Source organism: Priapulus caudatus, unplaced genomic scaffold (assembly GCF_000485595.1).
Source record: "Priapulus caudatus unplaced genomic scaffold, Priapulus_caudatus-5.0.1 Scaffold298, whole genome shotgun sequence".
In the NCBI taxonomy this organism is placed as follows: Eukaryota; Metazoa; Priapulida; class Priapulimorpha; order Priapulimorphida; family Priapulidae; genus Priapulus; species Priapulus caudatus.
Genome location: NW_014577359.1, coordinates 89,530 through 113,333, shown reverse-complemented (window position 1 = coordinate 113,333; position 23,804 = coordinate 89,530). Strand labels below are relative to the sequence as shown.

Here is a 23,804-nt window from a genome sequence, read left to right as displayed (position 1 = left end):
TATATATATATACTATAACGATTGTATAAGTCACCAACGATCAGCGCAACGGGTAACGACAGACGAGCGTGTCTCACTTAGCTCATAGAAGCAGTTAACGAAACGGTATGTATGAATGCTTTAGGTCGGACGGGAAAGATGGACTGAAGTTCTACTCTAATCCAGACTTCTTCTTTGAGCTTTGGAAAGAGGAGATTCTACGTGATGCTGCCAAAGTGAAACAGGAGAGGGTGAAGAAAGTATGACACTTCTCACACTTTTCTTAGTATCGTTAGTATTACAGTTTACAGTCGACTTAGAAACAACTTGAGTAAGGTCAAGCCAAGCGAAACTTGTGTGTTACTATTATAGACTGTTGTATAAATTACACCACCGTACTCTCTCAGCCCAATCAACCAGGAACAAAACAGCAGCGAAAGGGACCAAGGAGAGTGAAGGACCACAGAGCTAAGTTTCACGAGAAAGCCATGGAGACAGAATTCATCAAAAGGAAAGAGGCTAGACGGAGCAGCAGCGCACGCACGGAAGCCAAGAAACATTCGGATGCTGTCAGCGATGGTACATCGCCACCGGATGACACCAGCAAACACGATAGCAAGGTCACTGAGACGGCAGAGAACGCGCAGAAACGTAAACACGACGAAAAACGAGCAGATCACGTTGATGGCAGGTGAACGTAAATGCAAGATATAAGTTACAGCTGTAAATACTAGGGGGCTACAAGAACTACGCCCGCGTGTGAAGGGGGGGTCTATTAACACAACGCTACGATGTTATTAAAACATTTAACGTTAGGGTTAGGGCTAGATAATCCGAGCGTAAAGCACGCTATCTTTCTTTTATAGTAGGCCTACTTACCTAACAATTAATTATTCAAAAGAAATCGGCACTCTTAATAGGTTTTTGCTATTGATGGAGTTTGCTGAATGTCACATTGGTTTCAGCTCAACGTTGGATGACGACCGCCCTCCAACCCCTCCCCCTCCATATGATCCCACAACACCACCATTAACTGCAAAAGGGAACAGGAAAGGCAGTCGACCCCTCATAAGCCAGTCTGTCGCCAGAAAACTTAGCAGACGGTCTGAAAGAACAAGCCGACCATCGCTGCCTCCCCCACCCCCTCCACCAGGTATGTGATGTATGATTGCTTACCTCCCCCACCCCCTCCACCAGGTATGTGATGTATGATTGCTTACCTCCCCCACCCCCTCCCCCAGGTATGTGTGATGTATGATTGCTTACCTCCCCCACCCCCTCCACCAGGTATGTGATGTATGATTGTTTACCTCCCCCACGCCCTCCACCAGGTATGTGATGTATGATTGTTTACCTCCCCCACCCCTCCACCAGGTATGTGATGTATGATTGCTTACCTCCCCCACCCCTCCACCAGGTATTAATGTATGATGTCTACCTCCCCCACCCCCTCCAGCAGATATGTGATGTGTAATTGCCTACTGCCTAATTGTAATGTATTTATGTCTACTCCCTCACCCCCCCCGCGATCGTTAGTTTTTTTTTTAATATATAGTTCTTCTCTCTTCCAGGTTCTACAAAGAGGCAGACAATGGACTTCCCTCCTCCCCCACCTCCTGATCAGCTGATTGATGATGCGTTTGAAGACCTCCCACCGCCTCCCCCTGGCAGCATGTTTGAAGACCTCCCACCGCCTCCCCCTGGCAGCGTGCTTGAGATGGACCACGTACTGCCTGCCACAACGGCAGCGCTACCAATGCTGAACAGCAGCAAGACAGGAGGACCCGCACCACCCCCTGCCCCACCCTCAGCACCGACCCCGCCCGTGGCGCCCGCCCCACCAGCGCCTCCCCAACAGGGATCGTTCGCAAGCACGGTCGACAGTTCCCAAACGCGCCGGTCACTGAGGAAAGCCAGTCGATCACACGTGCCACCAGTAATAGATGCGAGAGGGGATCTGCTGAACTCCATTATTAAAGGTACGTACGCTTCGCTCGATTATTGAAGAAACCTCTCACACTCACGTGATATTTACATATCAAAGGCGAAATTATATTGGCACAGTTTTCACCTCACGCGTCATATGGACGTGAAACGCGGGTGATACTTCATTAGGAGTGTTCCCAACTTTTATATATATATATATATATATATATATATGGTCATGGTCATATATTAGTTTGTGGTTTAATGTCATTTAGGTTAGGGTTAGGGTTAGGGTTATCAATCATTAATCATTAATCATTAATGATATCAAAGTTGGGAACACTCCTAATGGAGCGTTAGCCTGAAACGCAGTACGCTGAATGCTATACGTGCAGACAATCATTACAGGAATCAAGTTGAAGAAGGTGGAGGAGAAAAAGGAGAATGAGAAGAAACTGCAATCGTGTGCCGACGTCGCTTCTATCCTAGCGAGAAGGATTGCTGTCGAGTATTCCGACTCAGACGATGACGACATGGAAACAGGCAGCGATGGTAGTGAGTGGGAGGACGATGATTATTAGTGAAGCGCCCCCTGGTAACACATGCATGGTCTACTTCATGCAGACGACTTCTACTGCTGCATTATTGAAATATAAAGAGCATGATACGATCAGGAGTGTCATAATATAGACAGTGCCATATGAAAGTGTCATAATCTATATTATGACAATCATGATATGATATATGATATGAGTGACTAGAGACAGATTCCGCCACGTTGGCGCTGGTGATGCTGCTAGGATTAGTGTTTCTATTATCCTTTCATCGTCATCAGTACCTTCCTTAAAAAGTGGCACATACATTATTGAAGTTTGCCAGTAAATATCTCTTACACACGACGAATGAAATAAATTAATTGCCGCTGCTATTAGAGAGTATTGAAGCCAAACAGCTGGCTAATGAAGCGAAAATTCGTTGCATGAATTTGTGGTGCTATATGGCAGCTTTTTAGGATTTGTGAAAACGTTTCTAAAATATGCAAGTGTTATTTGTAGTACTGTAGTTATACGTGAGAACGTACTGATGGTGTGAAATACCATAAAACAAACGCAGGATGAATAACGTGGTTCATAGCAAAGTGCATCACTGCACAGGTTTATTTACTAACAACAGGTTTGACATTAGAGCATTTATAATGCATGTCATATTTCCAAATACTATTTACATTCCTACACGAGACAGAGCAACGATAAGCCTATTATTATGTTCACACTGAAGTAGTTATAACTCTACATAAAAGCTTGTACATGTATATATATATATATATTTCGGCGCGGGATGCAACGTGATTCTCGGATGAAGTGAGTGCTGGTGTGTGCGTGCGTGCGTGCGCTCTTGCGTCGTTGCATTTGTGCGTGGGGCTTATGAAGTTTTGAAAGGCTTCATTGCATAATTATTTGCTTCACAGCATAGTCTTTCTACGACCTTTTGTCATCAATGCCTTTCGTCATCAAATTGGCAGGGCTGATATTAGTTTGCAGACAAATATATCAAGCACATAACCAAGTAAATAAATGCAGTTTTGCATCGATGTTAAAGATTGCCATGTATAACATGTTTTTTTTAATCGTAGTAAATAACCCATCCTAATAGTCATTATTACTCGAAAACATTCGTAATCAAGAATATTGAGGCACGAGGCAACCAACACGACATTCTTTTAGATATCTTAACTACACGAAATCCAGTGCTATAATATAGCAGGCAAAATCTACATGGATGATTATCTGTGCCGTCATTTGCCTCAGAAAGCGTGGAGTAGCAATGAGTTCGTAGGCTACGGGAGACGTGTCATACCAGATATAACTCGTGATATATCCACCTTGTCAGGATCAGGTGCAGAACATGTAAAGCGCTGCAGTCGTAGCACAGGACGTCTCTATGTTGGTAGTGCTTCCAAGCATTTCTCCGCCTAATGTTCTTAGTTGAAGTAGTTGAATCTCTTTATCATAATATTTAGCAAATATTAAATTTTGTTGATGTGTATGGCTATTTCCCGGGTCTATGCTGCTTGCTGTCATACTGTGCTCTACGCTGCTGCTGGTGCTGCTGCTGCTCCTATATTGCTGCTGTGTGCTGTGTGCTCTACTATGCTGCTGTGTACTGCTGCGGTGCCAGCCTGCTGCGCTGGTACCACTGCTGGCTCTACTGCTGCTGCTGCAGCCATGCTGCGCTAGGTACACTGCTGTGCTGCTTTATGTACTACTGTGCTGGTGGTACATGTGCTGCGGCTGCCAGCCAGGCCTGCGCTGGTACCTGCTGGCTGTATACTGCTGTGCTGCGCACCCCCTGCTGCGTGGTCCTGTGCCTGTGATTTACTGCTGCTGTACTGCTGTGTGTACTGTGCTGTGCTGCTGCAGCCCATGCTTGCGCTGTACCTGTGCTGTGCTGTGTTTATGTACTCTAGTGCTGCGTGGTACCACTGCTGCTGCTGCTATTATGCTATCTTCGTGCTGCGCTGGTTACCATGGCTGCTTGCTGTGATTAACTGTCGGAGGAGTATTGATCATGCTTGATGAGCCGGCCTTGTTCATCTAGCCAGCGTCCGGATAAATGGTCGGTCGCCAGTACCTGCCATCGCGATGCACCGACCACAGATTCACCATGATCATAGCTGCCCTAGAAGAGGCAATGCTGCGTCAATAATTTAATTGACATCACCATCGAGATATACGCACGCCTAGAAAAAAAAAAAAAAGGAACCGGGCGCAAATTCTTGCAATTTCATGTTTCGTAACGATATATAAGATCTATGTGGACGAAAGTTCAATAATAGAATTTGTTTAGTTACATAGCAACAACCTTGGCACGTTGTAATTCCTGAAAGTTGTGTCTTCTACGGCCCGATGGGGACTGTGAATGGTGCAAGTGGCATGTCTCTGTACTCGGACAACTGCATCCATGTACACCAGCCGTTCTCGATCTTTCAGGCAAGGTCTTCTGCCCTGACCAATAACCTGCAAGAAAAAAATTTCAAAACAAAATAAGGAAAACAAATGAGTGAAAAAACATTTACTTTTATTCACCCCTGATAGAAATTTTATATATCATCGGGCAGTATGAGTGTAGTCATAATAATTATGATGATTTGTGTAATCGATATAGTATTTCCATTAAACAAACATCATCATGTCTGCAAACATAAACACAGTACAAGATGTTACCAAGGATTCTACCAAAGCTCCATTGATGACCTATATGACTACTATTATCAGGAGGAGAATAATAAATATATCATTATATATATATATAATATAATATAATTATTCACACCTGGTATTATACTATTATCACGTTTACCTGTATCTGGTCAACTAAGTGCATGCTACCTACACAGTATACACACACAGTACACAGTACACAGTACACAGTACACAGTATCTACAGGCTGCCTAAATGTTGATCAACCAACACAAGCAGGCAGGTAAACACGGCCTCACAAATTCATGGGATGGGAACGTGAGGTGCACTGTATAACATCGTCGTATAGTATAGTAACACACTCTGTTATTATTACAGGTATCTTTTATTATTAAGCAAACGTGCGATTCAACTTCCCCTAAATGAAGAGTAAACGAAAAACATCTACCTCGTCGATTTCTTGCTGTACTTTCCTCTGCACATCAGGAAAGGCAGTCATGTAGAGAAACAGCCAGGCAAAGCTTGTAGCTGTGGTCTCTGTGCCAGCTCCGAAAACGTCCATTATCATGTGAAACAAATTATCGGTTGTAACTAAAAATGTAATTCATAAATAAATGAGCGAGTGAACGAATGTGTGCATGCGTGCGTGCGTGCATTAATAACATACTTCCAACAGAGCTTTTTCATGCTACACGCAGAATTATTACGATAGAAAAACAACAAGTGTAGACATAGTATTAGAGAGTGTCAGCTTTTTCATACAGAGCAGTAACCTGCCATCATCCAGCTCTAATGTTCGTGTATTATGTCCATCATGAGACTCACACTCACATTCCTTCATATTGGGGGATTCCTTCTCTGCATCCATGGTGTACTTCAGAAAGATATCTATAAAGTCTCTGATGTTGCTTTCATCATAGCTGTTTCTATGTTCTTCGATAATCTAAACAATAAATATGCTACGTTCATATTTTATCAATATTCTAGTAATATGTTATAGGGGATGTACACATCTTAGAGAAATTTACTCTGTCCATTAACAATATTGTGGCCTATTACATGCACACTCTAGGACTATTTACACAAATAAATTACATAAAATAAATAACATTATAACAATATAATTAACATGTAAACTGGCTCTGAAATTGAGACAGAGTCAAAGAAAGTTGCCACTAGTAGCAGAAGAGTAAATAGTAGTAACATCTCTCCATAAATGAACTCATTAATAAATTCACACCTCATTAATGAAACCCTCTAGCTGTTTGCTGCCTGCCAAGAGCTTGTGAAATCTGGAACCTGGGATTCTGAGAAAAAGAGGAGCGAGGAAGGGCAGGAAGGTTTCAATTCCACCCTGCACTGGCTGGGAGAAGAAAAAATCATTGAAGTCAAGCAGCTGCTGAAATTTCGGGTCAGTGTATTGATACCTGAGAGAAACAAAGAAACGTCACAGTTTATTAGATAACCAAATACACTCACTTAAATGCGAGCGTCATTCTTCTTTTACATTACGTACCAGCGTTTCATTTACTTTATAATGTGTAGCAGCTATACCACAACTCCCATCCCCACCCCTCTCTGCCTCACCCAACTCATCACTTTCCCTCACCATCAGTCGCTGCCTAACCACACCCCCGTCTTCCACTTCCCACCCTTTTCTGCTTAATCTCTCACTCTTTGCATAACCACATCCCTCGCTGCATAACCCCACCTATTCCTCCCTAGTCTCCCTCTCTCCACATAACCACGCCTCTCTCTCTCTCTCTACACAACCCACCTGTCCCTGTGTAATACCACTCTTCTCTGCCTAATGCTTACCCTCCTTGCCTCACTCCTCCCCTCTTTACCTAACCCTACCTCTCTATTCCCCACCCATTCGCACCCTCCCTATCCCCATCCCCCCTCTGCCTCACCCCACTGCTCTCTGCATAAACTCTACGCCTCTTTGTGTCATCCCATTCCTCTCCATCTACCTCGTTCCCTGCCTGTCTCATCCAACGACACATCAAACTTCCTAACCCTACCTCTCTCTTCCCTTCCCCATCCCAACCACTTTCTGCCTCACTCCTCCACTCTTCGGCTAACCCTATTTCTCATTTACCCAACTTCTCGATCTTCCCCTTCCTATACCCATTCTTCTCCGCCTCATCCCACCCACCCTTTCCACACCCCAACCCAACCTTAAACATTACCTGCTGCCAAAGTTGATAGAACAGATGACATTCGACGCTGCATTCTTGAAGATGCGTTTAGGGTTGAAGGGTTTTGCCTGCGTGGCCATGAATTCCTCAGTGACTGCCTCCATCTCCTCCAACACCTTCTCCTCTAAGCTAGCCTTCCCCATTCCAAAGTCACGCAGCGCAGACAGGGTGAGCCGACGAAGCTTTCTCCACTTGTCCCCGTAAGGGTTAAACACTATGCCTACAGGTGACAGGCAAATATATAACCATAAATAACATATCAGACATACATAAAGGCAGACCAGTGCATAGACAATACTTGGATAGACAGATGTTACACTAGGGGGCAGTGCTGGTGACTAGTAATGAACAACACATTTACTGGCCTTTATCGCTCTCCAGTATAACTGCCATCGCGTTGGCTATTGGTCGGTCCATGAAGTCGTGGCCCCTGGTCACTAAAAGTTCCTGCGTCGCCTCAAAGCCGTTCACAGCAATCACCGGTACAGGACCAAACCAACAAGTGAACACATCTCCATACGTCCGAGTTAACTCTGCAGGAAAACGGACATAAATGAAATAACGGAATAAATAAATGTTAGCATAGATTGCTTGATATAAGTACGTGGTAGACATGCTCTAATACTATGCTTATTATAATGTAATACAGCCCGTGCACTCGTACACCACCATACTGTACGTTAGCCAATCTTTTCCAAGTTACTAAAATTGTGACTTGCTCCCTCATACATGTAATATTGACTTACGTAAAATCTATTGAAAAAAATCTCGTTTCAAGCGACTCAGGGGTTCCTTTTCAGACTGACAGGGTGTCACCACAGCTTGGTTTATGATCCCCTATTTGTATTCTAATCACATACATTTTTAGTCTGATCAAACATTGCGATACCTGGTAACTTACTGATATCTAAGGATAGATGTACATGCCATATATAGTTTAATATCTCTACACTACAACGTGACTGCTTACATACAGCAATACGTCAGGCAGCATGCAATTTTTCCCTCACCTGTGAACGTAAGGTATGGATGTTTCCCCAGCCAGGGAACGTAGCCTATGAGAGGGGCACCTGCCGGTCCCGGGGGAAGATTCCTTGGGAATCTTAGCCAGCGGTAGGCCAGGAGGAAAGACACAGCTAGGACGAGTAGTGTGGAAGCATCCAGCCATCCAAGCAGGTCAGCAGCAGCACTCATGGCAGCTAGATAAACAGACAGATGCTTATACGATTTAGACGTGTCAGCAGTAACAGCAGCAGCACTTTGGATATACAGATCCTGGTACAGTATATGCAAATAGCAAATCATTAAGAGGCGAGGTTGAAACGTTTCCTATAGCAGTGTGTTTACATACAAACTTCATAGATTGGACAATGTAGGCAAATACGGCGTGATCAGTCTTATCGTTCTTATTATAGCTGGGAGGAATAGAGCTATATCCTGAACTGTTTATGTCATACCAATATTAGTGCCTTATTGGTACTAGCAATGCTAGCAAATGAAATTATTCTACTCAAAATACAACTAGTATTCCACTAATATTTCAACATAATTCCAGTCTGCTACGAATAATAATGTTACTTACTTATTTGCTGGTGCACAAGTTTCTAAGAATATTACAAAATCTAGTGACTTCTGCAAACACTCATTGACGCATGTCAGTGTTGTTGGAATTCTATGGCGTTATCACAATACATGCCTAACTGCCTACCATGCAGTCGCAGTTATAGTGGCCTTCAGCAAACCTGTCCTGCTATTTACTAGTGCTGCCAGTGTGTATACCCAAGGCCATTGCAAACAGCTGGTTGATAAAGGGAAAATTTGTTGCAGGAATATTTAACACTATATGACAGCTCAGGCGCGTAGCCAGGGGGGGCGGTTGGGGCGGTCGCCCCCCCCCCACAAAAACGCCGACCAAAAAAAATAGAGAGAGAAGAGAAAAAAGTAAGAGGACGTAGGAAGAAAAAGGAGCATACAAACACACATGACAAAGACTGTGTTAAAAAGATTATAAAAAAAACAACAGATATCTTTTAAATATTTAAAAATATTTTGTGAAATGAGCTTTAAGCCCAGCGCAGTTCGCCTTTCATGCAGCTCGGCATAACATATCATGCGTACCTACACAATAATATGACTATCAAGCTCTACGGATATTTTGTGTACAGCGGGTCGGATTCTCTACGTGCTACTTGTGTATTCTTATTGTGTGTCTGACCTGTCACACAGTCCTGCTAGCAATTATGGAAATCTTATGATGAAATGCTGATTGTTTGGTGATTGGTTGATTTAAACGTCAATATATTTATCACATGCATGATGCTCATTTCTGAAGATATCCTAAAAAAAAATCGAAATCTTGTTTAACAATAAATCCAATATTATTTTTGAAAATTCAGGATTAAGAGTCAAGAACGGTACAACAAATCGTCTTCTTTCTCTAATAATTTAATGAAACGTCAGAGCTTCCGCGCTTCGCGCACCCCCACCCTTCACCCTCCCTGCACCCACACCCTAGGAAGCGCGAGTCATTCGCACACTTCACGTGCTCATTGCCGCCCCCCCCCTAAAATAAAATCCTAGCTACGTGCCTGTGACAGCTTTCTACAATTTGTGAAAAAGTACACAAAATGTGCACGTGTTACTTGAAGTGTTGAAGTTATTTTTGGAAATATACTGAATATGCAAAAGAAAAAAACACAAAAGCAAGATGAACATGAATAAAGTATTTCATACCAAAGTGCATGGTTGCACAGGTTTATTTACTAACAGCAAGTTTGACTTGTAATTTATGGCTTTAAATATTATTTACATTCTTATCTAAGACAAAACAATAATAAGTTTGTAATTATAGACTCTAAATAAAAAACTCATTTTGATTTACACTAATAAACTTAAATTTACTTTAACATAGTATTCTACTAAAAGAAACGTGTTTAATGTAGAAATCTTGCTAATTTACAATCATACTCAATATTATTATCAATAATGTCAACGTGTACTTAAATATATATCCTCGACATTTGAAATCAGTGATACTCCTAATATTTTCCAGGGGATGGGGTGCCGATGCTGACTGCTACGGTACAGCCTTATGGTCCATGCACATTGCACTATTAGTTCACACTGTGACTTTATTTGCAATTCTTTGTGCTTGTAAATTAAAATGCTGTAATAACTAAAGCTTTACTTGCAACCCAGTGTTCAGGAATAACTACTTGAGATTATTTACTTTAATGAGATGACAAAATCGAAAAGCTTCAATGCATAATTATAACTCTGTCAGCAGTACGTTTTGAATCAACACGGTTGAGTTAAAATTAACCAAGATAGATCCATAATTATAACCTTTACAGCTCTGTAGTGCATGCAGTACAGTATATAGTAAGACCATTAACATATCAATACAGTATAGATATATGTTCATGGTAGCACTCAATAACTACAGCTCTAGCAAAACATTGATAGCTGCGGTAGAGTGCACTACATGATAATGATTATGACGTACACTGCCAAAGAGTGTAAACCCCCATCACACAATATAGTGCTGTACATGCGACTGTTTCTGTTGCCTCACATTTAAATAAGTACATTGGTTTAGGTTTAAAACGGCACTCCCCCGAGGAAAAGCTGTCATATATGTTAGTATACACACACTTAGCCACTACAATTTCCTGATTGCCAATATAAATGCCATGTTTTAGCACAAACAAGCCTATCTATGAGATATTCTTAGTCTATGATATTACTCGCATTGCACACTTGTGGGATGTCAATATGGGTATGCATGGATCGAACAAGGCAGCTTTTGTGTGTCATTCACCTTTATGCACAAAATTCTTACATAGATGATGATGGCTAGCTACATTGATGGATACAGGCAAAAATGTCACTTCAAAACATATTTACAGATAAATCGGGGTAATATCATGCTATCGACTACTACAAATCTCCATTAGTAGTAGTGACACATTCTTGATATTATTTGTAAATCAGGTAAGTAACTGTAGGTATTTATGTGTCGAAAGCTTTTACTCTCTTTTGCCGTCTTTTCTTATATTCGAGGAAAGTCACGTTACCTTGTTGCTGGCAGATTTATTCCGTTGCCTGTCCCTCTGCTCACGAAGCTTTGTAAACATCTGTTCCTTCTTCTCTCTTCGCTGCTCACAAAGTTTGACATTCCGCTCTGAATGTTTGACGACCTTCAAACATAACGCAATAAATTCTCAGCAATTCAAAGACAGGATCCAGAATTTCTAATTTATTCACAAATTTCACACTTATTCATCTCTATCTTCATCTTATGCATTCTAACTGACATTGAACCCATGAACGAGGTACTGGTCCTAGCAATATATAAAATAATAAAATTACAACACAATTGCTTTGGCTAGTGTAGAAATACTCGAGCACAGAATGCCAAAGTATGAAATTGGTTATAGATGTCATCAATAGAGTAAAAGTACAAACACACTCTAGTGAATTTAGTAACTTATTAACCTACCTGCTCATTGTCACAATCAGTGCCTTCATCAGCAAGAACCTTTCTTATCCCCTCTTGCTCTGATTCGCTACTACTGGTGCTGCTGTTTATGTACGAGTATCTCCTCTTCGTGCCAGATCCCTGCTTCAGATTACGTGAGGCTACAACAGGGGAAACATTCGATAAGTATGTATGAGAGGATAAAGAAATGTTAGCTAAAATAAGAGGCGATTTAAATAAGTTGAAGATTGAACAAACAAGTTTGAATCAAATATAAACCTATAACAGCTGGCTATATATAAAGATTAGTGACAGTTACTTCACACCAAAAAACTGACCATCTTCACTGTTTCATGCATATTTTGCCCATATTGTTACTTTTATTACCACTTTGAAACCTAGTTAGCTGATTACTTGTTAGTTTCCTAAATTGAAGGGAAATGTTCTAATTACCATCATCCTTATCCTGCTCATCATCATCTGATGGAATGGCGATTTGATGGTAACTCTTCTTTAGGTATCTGGATCCTGCAGATATCTTTTCGCTCTCATCACCACCTTTACTGCTGTCACTTTCTGAGCTGCTGTCTGAGATGCATTTGCTGCCAGTGTATCGTCCCCTCAGGGTTGTGTCCGACTCAATGGTGTCCGAATGCTCAGGTGTGTCCTTGCCATTCTGCATGGATAGATGTCGGGCTGTAAGGTTATATCAGTAGATGGTTTACCTTGGTAATGTACAGTATAAATATTAGACACTATATTTTATCTAAAGATGCAAGATCAGTTCGTGCTAGCAGCTCTGTTTAAGACTTTAACAAAGCTAAAGCTCCATCTGAAAACTGCATGATTGTTGTTGTACCTTTCTTTCTAAACATTTTGAGAACTATTTTATTGATAGATTAATTACCATTAGACATAGTGTATAAACTCTACCATGTAAATCAAACACCGATTATTGCAAAATTATTTGAAAAAGGGTCTCCTGACCTTTAGCATGTTAGAACCTACAACTTGTAATTGTGGCATACTTTTGGCCTTACTTCAACATGTGAGTCTATACTAGTATAATCGGCGTTGTCGTCAGACTCAACAATAAAGTCGCTTAAACTTGATTCATCTTCAAACACATCATGACCTTTCTCAGCATTGTAGTAATGTGTCCTGCAAAAAGAGATAGGTAGTAAGGTACGTGAGGTTATAGGCAAAACATGACACAAAGGTAATGTAGCCATTAAAATTATTACCCAATAGATGCTACAGTATCGGAAATCGAGCAATAATGAATAAACTAACACGTGATTGTATCACAAAATACAGAGGGAGTAAGTAACTGTTCATTAATTATTATTATTATTATTATTATATCTTTATTGCATGTAATTCAAATACATGTACTGATCATGTATTAATTATAATGCTAGTATCTAGGGATAGTATCTAGATATCCATAGCCATTTTAAATCATCTGACATTCAAAGCAATGTGTCCAGCATATATGTCTAGCTACTAGGTTTAACCCACAGATATCAGGCATGAGACAGACAAATGCTGAAAAGGGAAAAAGATTCTCGTGCGACTGGCACAAAACCTCTAGGGGGGTCTGGGGGCATGCCCTATTTATCATTATGTTAGCATAATTTAATCTAGCATTTAACTTTAGCATACATTAAGACAATGATACGAGTAGAAGCGCTCCGAATAGTTACCGAGTCACAGTGTGTTCACATGTACGCAATCGTCAGAGCCCACAGAAGTATTCTTACCCCCACCCCAAAAAAATATCCTCGAATTTACACTGATCTCAGAAATGGTCTCTGGAGTTCTAAAATGGCCTGAAATCTGTCGAACGGCAGAAATGTCTCATGCCTGAGATATACACAACACAATACAAACACACCTATGGTTTAACATAACTCACTCTCTCGTGTAATTGTTGATCAACTTTCGAGGCTGAAGATGACCGATCTTTGCTGGGCTATCAGCAATACTGTCAAAGACATCTTTGCGCGACGGACGAACGAATTTCTTCCTGGATTTATTTCTAAGCCTCTCTGAACTACGCTGTGTCTGGCACTTCTATGAGTGAAACAGTATAACAAAATACCAATCAGCTACTTGTTAATGAGACACTCATTGACTCAAGCTTCGGCACGGGTATTGCTCCAATGGCAATGAAGAGTAACATAGTATTCCCAGTGTTGTTGTTGTTGTTGTTGTAGTTGTTGTTGTTGCTGCTGCTGTTCTTGTCTATGTCTATAAGAATACTGCGCAAGGCCTGTTAGGGCATGACGCGCAGTAGCCCGACCAGGATGTGAGACCGATTGTCTATGGTCTTCTAACTCTAGCAAGACCGTTTCTTGGAGCTAGACGCGCAGGGGTCGTCTGTTCTGACGTTCTTCTTCTTCTTTTTGTTGACGTTGTTTTTGATTGCCATAGTATTGACATTGTTGCTGCTGTTGTTGGTTGTTGTTTTTGCTGCTGCTGTCGCTATTGTTGTTGTTATTTGCTCTAAGTTCTACTACTACTAGTTGTACTTCATGCTGTTTGACCACTGACCAGGTCACATATGATATAACTCTAGTAACTATAGCAGTCTAGAGCTGAAAGGGTCGTTGTCATATATGTACCCCGAGTATAGTACCCAAGGTGTCGACGAGTATGTCGCCTACACCTACTCCCTAACCCTAACACCCTAACCCTAACCATATCAAATAGTTACCTCGGGTACATATTATACGCCATTAATTATACGACAACGACCCTTCGTGCCCACAGGCACTTGAAGCGTTTCAATAAAACATAATGCTAAATAAATACGAAATCTATTTACTACCAAATTCTTAATGTTTCTATACTCTCTTTCACCTATTATTGCTGACAGTTTCCTGTAAATTCCGTCCAAATCCTATGTACAACATACGCTGCCGGCGGCCATTGCTCTCGCGGCTGCACTGTGCACACTTACACTTATATATATATAGCAGGTAGGAAAGCGGGATCCCTAAATTCGCTCGAAGCTCGCTTGATTTCACGCCTTCACAGCACGAATACACATCCAACAGCTTCCATCTTTGTTTCCATTTCAAGAACAGTGTTCACTTGTTATAAAAACATACTGTCTCTGTTTGTAACTGAGCTGTGTCACGCGAAATCACACAAAGACTGACGAAATTCTCGCGTTCGCTAACGTTGCCCAGTAAATGTAAATGGCTGCCAGTACAGGGCTATATAGACTGGTACTCGCTCCCACCTCGATTACCCATCGAGTAACTCAGCTAAGCCGAGAGGTGGGAGCGAGTACCAGTCTATGGGCTATAGGTGGCGCACTGCTTTCCAACTCCCTCGCCATTGCAGCGTTGCAAAAACGTTGCAGCGTTGCGGCGCAAGAATGAGGTCACGAAGAGCGCCAGTGGGTGTTTCCTGATTCTGACAGCCATTTACATTTACTGGGCAAGGTTAGCGAACGCGAGAATTTTGTCAGTCTTTGTGTGATTCTCGGCGTTTGCGACAAGCTCTAACGCCCGTTTCACTGCACAGAGACTAGAATATTGTGGATATTTATATGGCTGGCATAGATACAGGAATAGAAGGGCAATGTTCTTTGAATGAGAACAAGTGCTGAAGTTTGCGATGTGTATTTCGTGCTGTGAAGGCGTTGAAATCAAGCGAGCGTCCAGCGATTTTGCGATCCCGCTTTCGCTACCTGGCTATATATTTAGTGTGTACAGCGTGGCAACAGCTGAGGAGCGTGAGAGCATTGGCGTCGGCAGCACAGGCACTTGGAACGTTCCTCAATGAAAAAAATAATGGTCAAATTAAACAACGAATGTCCAAGTCTTAATGTTTCTCTACTCTTATTGTTATTAATCACCTGTAAATTGGGTCAAATCTTATTCTGCAACACACAGTACACCGAACGCCGGCCCCGCTGTGCTGCGTGCACAACAACATGAATAAGAAAGCAGGGTAGGAAAGCGGGATTGAAAAATTCGTTCGATGCGTCGCCGCTTCATTTTCACACCATTCACAGCATCGAAATCACATTACTAGCAGCTTCCATACTGGTATCTATGTGAACCATAATGCTTTCACTTGTGTCGAATTATTAAACTCGGCTTTTTCTACCGTACTGCCCGCAGGATATGCTCGTGAAATCCCTGCTCAGGAAAGGTTCTCTCCGTGAAATTGTAAGAGATGGACGTATCATCCGAAAATCTCTGAACGGCACTATTTCGATCGATCCGCTGTGTAGCGGTCCCGCGTGTCGTGCGTGACCATCGGTGCCCGCGCGCACTTGATGCTTGCTTGGCTGGGCCTCGAAATGGAGCTCGGAGGCGGCAGCAGTCATCCGGCATGCAATGCACCCGCATTAGCTCGTGGTATAAACAGACAATCTCGTCCTCTTTACATTTTCAGCGGAGAGAACATTTCTGCAGGAGTTTTCACGAGATATCTCTGGCGGGAGTAGGTAAGAGACACAAAGGCCAGAAGGTTACTAATTCGAACAAGTGATACATTTATGTACACAAGTACCGACAGATGGAAGGCTGTAGTATGTGTTTCGAGCTGCTGATGGTGTGAAATGAAGGAGCGTCGAACGAATTTTTCAATCCCGCTTTCCTACTGCGCTCTCTTATGCATGTTGTTTGTGCACGGAGCAGCACAGCGCGGGCAGGGTTCGGTTGTACTTGGGTGTTGGCAGATTGAGCTTTGACCGGCATTTACAGGTCATTATAGGCGAAATAGAGTAGAGAAACATTAAGACTTTGGTACATTTCGTGTTTATTTTACGCTTTTTTTTTATGAGACGTTCCACATTGTGCTGTGGCGGCGCAAGCGTATATGGATTTGAGTTCAGTGGATTGGACGAAATTTACAGGAAACTGTCGGCAATAATAGTCATAATAGGTGAAAGAGGTAGTAGAAACATAAGAATTTGGTAGTAATTATAGGATTTTCGGTATTTAGCTTAGCATTATACTTTTATTGAAACGCTTCAAAGTGGCCTGTGGCTTCAAGTGCCTGTGGATAGTGTTAGTAGCTGCGAGAGGGTCTATGTCCCCCGGGTACTGCAGCGACGTACCGGCCTGGGGTACGGTCCGGTATACCAGAACGTACCCTGCGTTACTAGCTCTAGTACTACAGCGCGCTTAACATTTAAGCTGCCGCTGGGCCTATAGCATCAACCATTACGAATGCTCAAGGCCGAAGCTTACTCCAGCCAGTCAGCAGCCGGAACTACTGTATTTCCGCATGTGGAGGGGTGCGGCGGGTTGTGATTGTTGTGGACAAAACATGTGTTATGTTTGTCAAGCTAACAATTAATAATAGTAATTTGGTTCATCTTCATGACATAAACTAATATTACAATCTCTTCTTGATTCGCTTAATTGTGTTATTGACACACACAATGTTTTTTTCAGCACCACCCCAACGCCGCCACCCCTCCACATGCGGAAATACAATAGTTCCGCTGACTGGCGCCACAGGCACTTGGACCGTTTCAATAATGAAACATGATGGTTAATAAATCAACTTGTCAGTAGCCTACTACTACAGTACCAGCGATTAGTCTTCATGTTTGATTTGACCTAATAACTTCACTTCAACAGTCACCGTTCAACTACAACCGATGCGAAACATAGCCCGGCACGCCATGTGCATGCCACAGATACACACGTAGTTAGGAGAAGGCTAGAAAGCGTTTACACAGAAATTCCAGACGGTGGCCACTCTTGTCGCATGCACTAGAGGACGAAAATAAAACCTCCAACCGCCATGATATTGGCATCTGTGTGTAGCTGAATGATCACTGTTCGAAAATATACGTCTTGCAACATGGTACACAGACTTTTACCCAGAAATTATAGGAATCCTGCTCAAATTTGCCGACTCAAAGTTGCCCATTGAAGCCGATTTGTAAACCGGACAAGGAACATGAGCAATGGCGGCGCATTGCATTCCTGGGAGCAATTCTACTGCAATTTTGGCTCCCAGGAATGCAATGCAGCCGCCAATTGTCATCAGTAGCTGTCCGGTTTACAAATCGGCTTCATGTGGGAAATTTGCGTGCAATTTGAAGCAGGATTTCTCATATAATTCTGGGTAAAGTGCTGTGGTACCATTGTTCAAGACGTCTATCATTTCGAACAAGTGATGCATTCAGCTACACACAGATGCCAATATCATGGCCGGTTGAGGTTTATTTCGTCTCTATGGCAGTCGAACAAGAGTGGCAGCGGTCTGCGATTTTCTTGTTTCATTTGTCTCGTTTTTAAAATTGCATTTCGCTTGTGCCTGCCAACTTCAGCGGTTTACAAAATCGTCGACGGTTTCGGTCCAGTATTCTGTTTGCAATTGCGGAGCCCCAGACGCCGCTATGGCTGAAATTATGAGGGGTGTCAGCTGGCTCTCGAATCTGTCCCCCACGGGTCTCGGGGTTCTCCGCGCCCTCGGTGAGGCCCCATGAATTCGATATGCGTCTTATCCCTTCCTTGGCCAGCTAATAGAGGTATGGCTAACTTGCTTTCTCTTCTCTAACCCTTTGACGTCGAACATAAGCTTTGCATTCGTTGACGAAACATCGAGAACTCATCGGCCAAAGTTTAGAAGCATGCCAGTCCATGCTGGGTGCGTTTGTTTTCATGTGGTCGAAATGTGCCATGATTGGCTAGTGGTGCTATATATATAGCAGGCGTTACACTTTCTCTATGTTACCACACAGTAAATACTATTGCATGCACGCGCAGTCATTCACCACACACAGATACAATTACGCTACTGTCATGTACTAGTGGTTCAATCATACAGCATACTGAATACAGAATACAGAATACTTATACTAAACGTCCATGTATGTGAACTCTTTATGTCGCTGGAACACTGCTCAGTATCAAGTTCGTGCCTTGGATAAGTCACGTATCAGTTGCTCTCTGGTTGCCGTCACCGATCAGCTGATCCGGTTAGCTGTATCTCGAGCTGGGCCGTGAACTCGCGTCGTATCGATCGCGTCGCGTTCGCGTATCCTCCTTGCTCGGCGCTGTATGTGAGGTGTCTACGTGGTTTTCACTCTCTATCATGTGTGAGGATCGCTGCGCGCTGGTTGGCCACACCGGTCGTGCTGGTGTGACGTCACGCATGCCTTGCACGTGCATTGTATACGCGGGAAGAATGTCCTCGCGAACCGCGGGAGAGAAAATGTTCTCGCGCACGACGTAGGGTCTTACTGAGTGCAGTGCGAGTGTCCGCTCTTCGTCGATGTCACTCGAGCACTCACCGTCCCTGAGTTTTCACAGTCCCTGCCGCAGAGTCGAATGTCGGTGCTTACGCATAACCGTCATGTACATCTTGTGTACAGCATAGACTCTCACTCGTCCAGCTCTGAGCTCAACCGACATTTTGCGGCGGCTGTCAACGCACGGCGTCAATGTTCATCGCGGCTGTGCGACTATCTCCAGCCGCAGAATGGCTCACATCTTCACCAGCACCGGTGGGTTACACCGCTAGCTGCCACCATGTAATATTATGGATCAACGCATGTTTATGTTGATATAATATTTATTGTTATGAGGAGCCATCCTAAACACAGCTTACATTACAAGCACATGTAGCAGAGAGAGCGAGAATCTCGTGGAATCTCGCTACGCTCTCGTGCGCGCCTATAACGTTACATCGTTACATCCCCTTTCCAACTGTGAACGTTACAATACCCCTTGCCAACGATTATGAGAGGTTCAATTTTTAGTAGCGGCTATAACTTAAGACATATTCACTTCGGATAAGAGGCATAATTGCCTACCACAGACGTTTTTTAGCGGATACATTGGGGATAAGTTGGTCCATTGCGCCCCATGGGTCGGTCTATAGCCCAGCGGCAGTTAATGTAGCGGCTATAGTACTGAGCTACCCTGGTACTATCTAATAGTAATATGCGAACCGTAACCTCGTCTACTCCACTAACGAGTCTAGTGAGTCGCCTACGCCTACTCCCTAACCCTAACCTAACCCTAATCCTAACCATATACAAATAGTGACCAGGGTACGTTCCGGCATGTACCCTGGGGGACATAGACCCTATGAGCGTTAGTACGGTACTCAGTGATAATCATAATGCTACATCAGTGACAAGTCATCATACCGTAATAGACTAGACCTACTCACTTACACTTTGACCATCTGGAGTTCATCCCTGTCCTTCATCTGTGTATTTTGTGCTGTCACTAAACGCAGTTTTAGAAGAGAAATCATCTAACTTGTGCCTCCTTTTACATTTCTAAACAAACACGGACAACGCAGTACTTACATAAATTATGATGACACGTGACCACTATTAAATCACTTCCCGGTTCATTACCCGGTTAGGTTAGAGGATGTGACGCGTCATCGGCGACCAATCGGAGGGCCCGCAGCTCGCTGCACTAAAGCTGACGCGACCGTTTTGTGCGTTGCATTATTTAGGCTGGCTATCGTGACGGTGTGTGTCAATGACATGCACATTGAGCATGGGGTGGATGGTTACTGGTAATTTAAAACGAATTCTTTCAATGTATGCCCCCATTTGACTTGCGCGACTGTTTTCAGGCACAAATGTGGTGTCGTTAGTAAATTCGCCGATAATTTTATTTAAAACGCCGGACAACATGTCAACTCTAATGGTGCACAGCTGAAGTACATGGCTACCTAGCTTAATATTGCTACTTGGCCGAAAACGGTCGAAATACTATTTTTCAGCTCCTGAAATTCAATTCTTAAGTATAGGATCGTATGGAGGATTTAATAGTGGTCTGTTCTCTGATCTGTTAATGGGAATGCATTACCGCCACCTGGCGTTAGGTGCGTTCTCATTCAGAAACTATGAGAACATTAATAATGGATCACTCATTGCACGATACTCACAGATATCACGCTTTATCTATAATTCTGAACGTTTTGTTGACAATCATTTTTAGACAAAGTCAAGAAAAATTAAGAACTTTGGCTAGGAAATAAATATAACTAAATAAAAAAAGAAAGTATAGTTTTATGATTTTATTGTTTTATTCTTAATTATACAGATTCAGCACCAGCAGTATATATACAAATGTACTAATAGCTAGTGGTTTTCTGGAAATATTTGTTGTTTTAACCTAATTTTATTACAACTTAAAGATAGCTAATACTCATAAATTGCTGTTATAGTATTAGTATGGATACATGTGAATCATTTGAGCTATTTTCTGACTAAATTGGATGAGTATTATTGAAATCATAGCCAAAACCCGAATTGGTATTACACAAATATCAATACCTGTTATAAACCGCCAGGGACACTGTACGCCACCAGGAATTTGCACTATATGAAAAAACCTTCAAGACCTCATGTGATGCGCGTTTGCAAAGTTCTACACTTCTAACCAAAAGTGTAAAACGTGCCAATTTTTATGTGCTTATCTGCTGCACTACAAGTCAAATGAGCTAAAAACCAAACTAGGAACCTTCATTAAGGTTAATACAATAGTAACAAACAACAGATTTAACAGTGTTACCAGGCTTTACACAAAATTATCAATATTCAGCGATCAGCAAATCAAATCGCACAAGAAGTCAATGTATGTAGAAAATACAAAGACACCCAGTACAAACAAGTACAAACAGCAAAGTATCGCTGAGAGGGTCTATGTCCCCGGGGTACTGCCGGAACGTACCCTGGTACTATCTAATATGCCGGACCGTACCTCGCCTACTCCACTAACGAGTCTAGGGCGTCGCCTATGCCTACTCCCTAATCCTAACCCTAACCATATCAAATAGTGACCTGGGTACCCCAGGGTACGTTCCGGCAGTACCCTGGGGGACATATAGACCCTATGAGCCAAAGTATCTCAGGTAGATAATTGAGATGCAAACATCTTTGAGATAATTAATTACCATAAGATTTTTAAGGAAGAATAGGGACCTAGGAAAAGACCTAGGCTAAATTCCTTCTAAACTATGTACATTTATGCAGCAATAAACTGTTCATGAACTAGTTATGTATCTTTCACATTGTTTCTGCTTTCACTTCAACACAACATAACCAATTAAGATACATCTTAGTTACATTAGGAAGATTATGCACATATAAAACTTCAGACAAATAGGGCTTCAAGATATTCATCAATCTCCTCATCCTTGCTCTTCTCTTCTATGACTGGAGCAGGACCTGACCACACTGAATCACTGTGCTCACTAGTCCCCTGTGCTGCTGTAACATCGGCATCCTCTGCAGACTGCTTCCCACTGTCCTTTGTCGGACCATGCTTCACATGTTTACTTTTGCATTCACTGCTTCCATGGTGATCAGACTTGCGCTTCTTCTTAGTCACTTCTCTCTTCTGAATCCTGTAGTTTAATTTGTATGAGCAGCTTAAACAGAGTCTCAGTTTCACGAGAGCATTTTTCTTTTCACCATGCTCTTTGTAGCCAAAGTTTACCTCCCAAGTTCTCAGACTGTCTCCTTCTTCGCATTTTCGGTTGCCACAAATAAACTGACCTTTTCCATCAATAACCTCTTGTTCAGTTCTCCAGCGCATAGCGACCTTATTCTCTTTATATCTGACAAGGTCACAGATGCAGTATTCTTTGAATAATTTGTCGTAGTACCTCTTTGCAAGGGCTTTATCCCAGCTGCTCTCCGTCTCATCTTCTGCTGTCCACAAAAAACGATGCTGCTCTCGAATAATATCAATGTCTGTTTTACCCTTTGGTGCCGGCTTCTTGAATAGTTCTGCCTTTGCTCCAGAGTAGTATAGCAGGTAATCATTCACAAGTTTCTTATGCAGAGTATATGCATCAAGTCCAGAGTAGCGAAGTTGATAGGCCTGACCGATTGTTCGGCTGTGTTCTTTTGAGAACTGCTCGCGCGGGCGATCAGCCTGCGATTGCTCGTGATGACTGCTCTTCTTGTTCGTTGCTAGATCGTTCCGCTTTGCTAGCTTTCTCTCTCGTTCGCCATCATACTCAAACTCCGAACTATAACCTCCAGAAGCGTGTATCTCAATAAGATCAAGTCCTGTATCAGCTTCCTTCAAATCAGACATTGTGCAGAAAGATGACACACTTGCCTTTATTCTTTAGTGTTCATCCTCCTTTACCTATACAGAAGAGATGGTTAGTACCGCAAACGCATAAATATGAACTGGGTGTATAAGGGCACACACGAAGTTATCAAGCTTCAAGGTACCTACTACCTCAGGGGTCAAAATTGGATTTTTATTATGGTATCCATTCGGGATACCAGGTATTGAAATCTTGTATCTCCCCCAAAGATCTGGTATCCCATTTTTTGGATAGTAATTTCAACAATGTTGGTATCCAAAATCTTGAAATATGCAATAATAGCATTTGAAAATTATTAATATGTAATGTAATTATTATATAAAAACATGAAAACAGATTCACAGATATGCACAGACAAGTACACTGCAGACGTATTGTCTAGACACATTGTCTGGTTCGCTTGATACAATATATACACATCACATTTATTATCAACATTGGCTATGCTTGCACTTACGGCGCTATGCGCAGCGGCGGTACGCTTGCAAATATGCTCAACAACCACTATCCCGATTTTGAAGATTTTTTTTTACTATACCGGCGGGATACCAAGCATTGAAATCTGGTATCCAACACAAGAATCTACTATCCCGCGGATATCGGGATACTGCTAATTTCGACCCCTGTACCTAGTATTAAGTATACATCCACTACAGTAGATTCCACAGTAGTCTACAATAGACCCACAACAAGCCTCAAAATTAGCAATAACCTGCTCATCTATAAAATAATAAGTATACCCTCTGTTTGTGCACCCATGCTCGGAGCGGCAACAGACAAACTGACTTTACGAACTGCCGTGACTAGGTAGTTTACTAGATGGTACTGGTAGTACCTTGGTTAGTTACTTGCCTGGTTGCTACATGGTAAAGTCAGGTCCCTTAGCTTCATGATCGTTACAGAGCTGACAAAAGCATCAAACTTGGCACAGTTGTAGCCTA

The 23,804-nt window shown here is 42.4% G+C and overlaps 4 protein-coding genes across 5 annotated transcripts in view; 1 reads left to right on the top strand and 3 right to left on the bottom strand.

The window, feature by feature from the left end:
* Positions 1-3,505, top strand: part of LOC106808711 (wiskott-Aldrich syndrome protein family member 2-like) — a 7,931-nt gene extending 4,426 nt beyond the window's left edge. The window contains exons 2-6 of the mRNA XM_014811541.1: positions 125-239; positions 387-670; positions 945-1,132; positions 1,551-1,958; positions 2,314-3,505. Of these exons, the coding sequence (XP_014667027.1) occupies positions 125-239; positions 387-670; positions 945-1,132; positions 1,551-1,958; positions 2,314-2,486 (1,168 nt within the window). The 3' untranslated portion in view covers positions 2,487-3,505. The remainder of the gene's footprint in view (positions 1-124; positions 240-386; positions 671-944; positions 1,133-1,550; positions 1,959-2,313) is intronic.
* LOC106808712 (cytochrome P450 2U1-like) overlaps positions 1-20,014 on the bottom strand; it is a 39,170-nt gene extending 19,156 nt beyond the window's left edge. The window contains exons 1-9 of the mRNA XM_014811542.1: positions 19,952-20,014; positions 8,318-8,506; positions 7,673-7,840; positions 7,299-7,527; positions 6,347-6,533; positions 5,932-6,049; positions 5,555-5,697; positions 4,768-4,922; positions 4,471-4,584 (exon numbers count right to left, since the gene is read on the bottom strand). Of these exons, the coding sequence (XP_014667028.1) occupies positions 4,500-4,584; positions 4,768-4,922; positions 5,555-5,697; positions 5,932-6,049; positions 6,347-6,533; positions 7,299-7,527; positions 7,673-7,840; positions 8,318-8,506; positions 19,952-19,973 (1,296 nt within the window). The 5' untranslated portion in view covers positions 19,974-20,014 and the 3' untranslated portion in view covers positions 4,471-4,499. The remainder of the gene's footprint in view (positions 1-4,470; positions 4,585-4,767; positions 4,923-5,554; positions 5,698-5,931; positions 6,050-6,346; positions 6,534-7,298; positions 7,528-7,672; positions 7,841-8,317; positions 8,507-19,951) is intronic.
* On the bottom strand, positions 10,039-13,743 carry LOC106808715 (histone chaperone rtt106-like). Its single transcript, XM_014811545.1, has 5 exons — positions 13,685-13,743; positions 12,816-12,948; positions 12,241-12,463; positions 11,809-11,948; positions 10,039-11,506 (listed from the first exon to the last, which is right to left on the bottom strand). The coding sequence occupies exons 1-5, from the start codon at positions 13,696-13,698 to the stop codon at positions 11,375-11,377; spliced, it is 642 nt and encodes a 213-aa protein (XP_014667031.1). The 5' UTR covers positions 13,699-13,743; the 3' UTR covers positions 10,039-11,374.
* A 1,554-nt stretch (positions 20,015-21,568) lies between the features above and the next one.
* LOC106808714 (protein FRA10AC1 homolog) overlaps positions 21,569-23,804 on the bottom strand; it is a 3,893-nt gene continuing 1,657 nt past the window's right edge. For both annotated transcript variants that reach the window (XM_014811544.1, XM_014811543.1), the window contains exon 2: positions 21,569-22,898. In XM_014811544.1, coding sequence (XP_014667030.1) covers positions 21,894-22,844 — 951 coding nt within the window. In that variant the 5' untranslated portion in view covers positions 22,845-22,898 and the 3' untranslated portion in view covers positions 21,569-21,893. The remainder of the gene's footprint in view (positions 22,899-23,804) is intronic.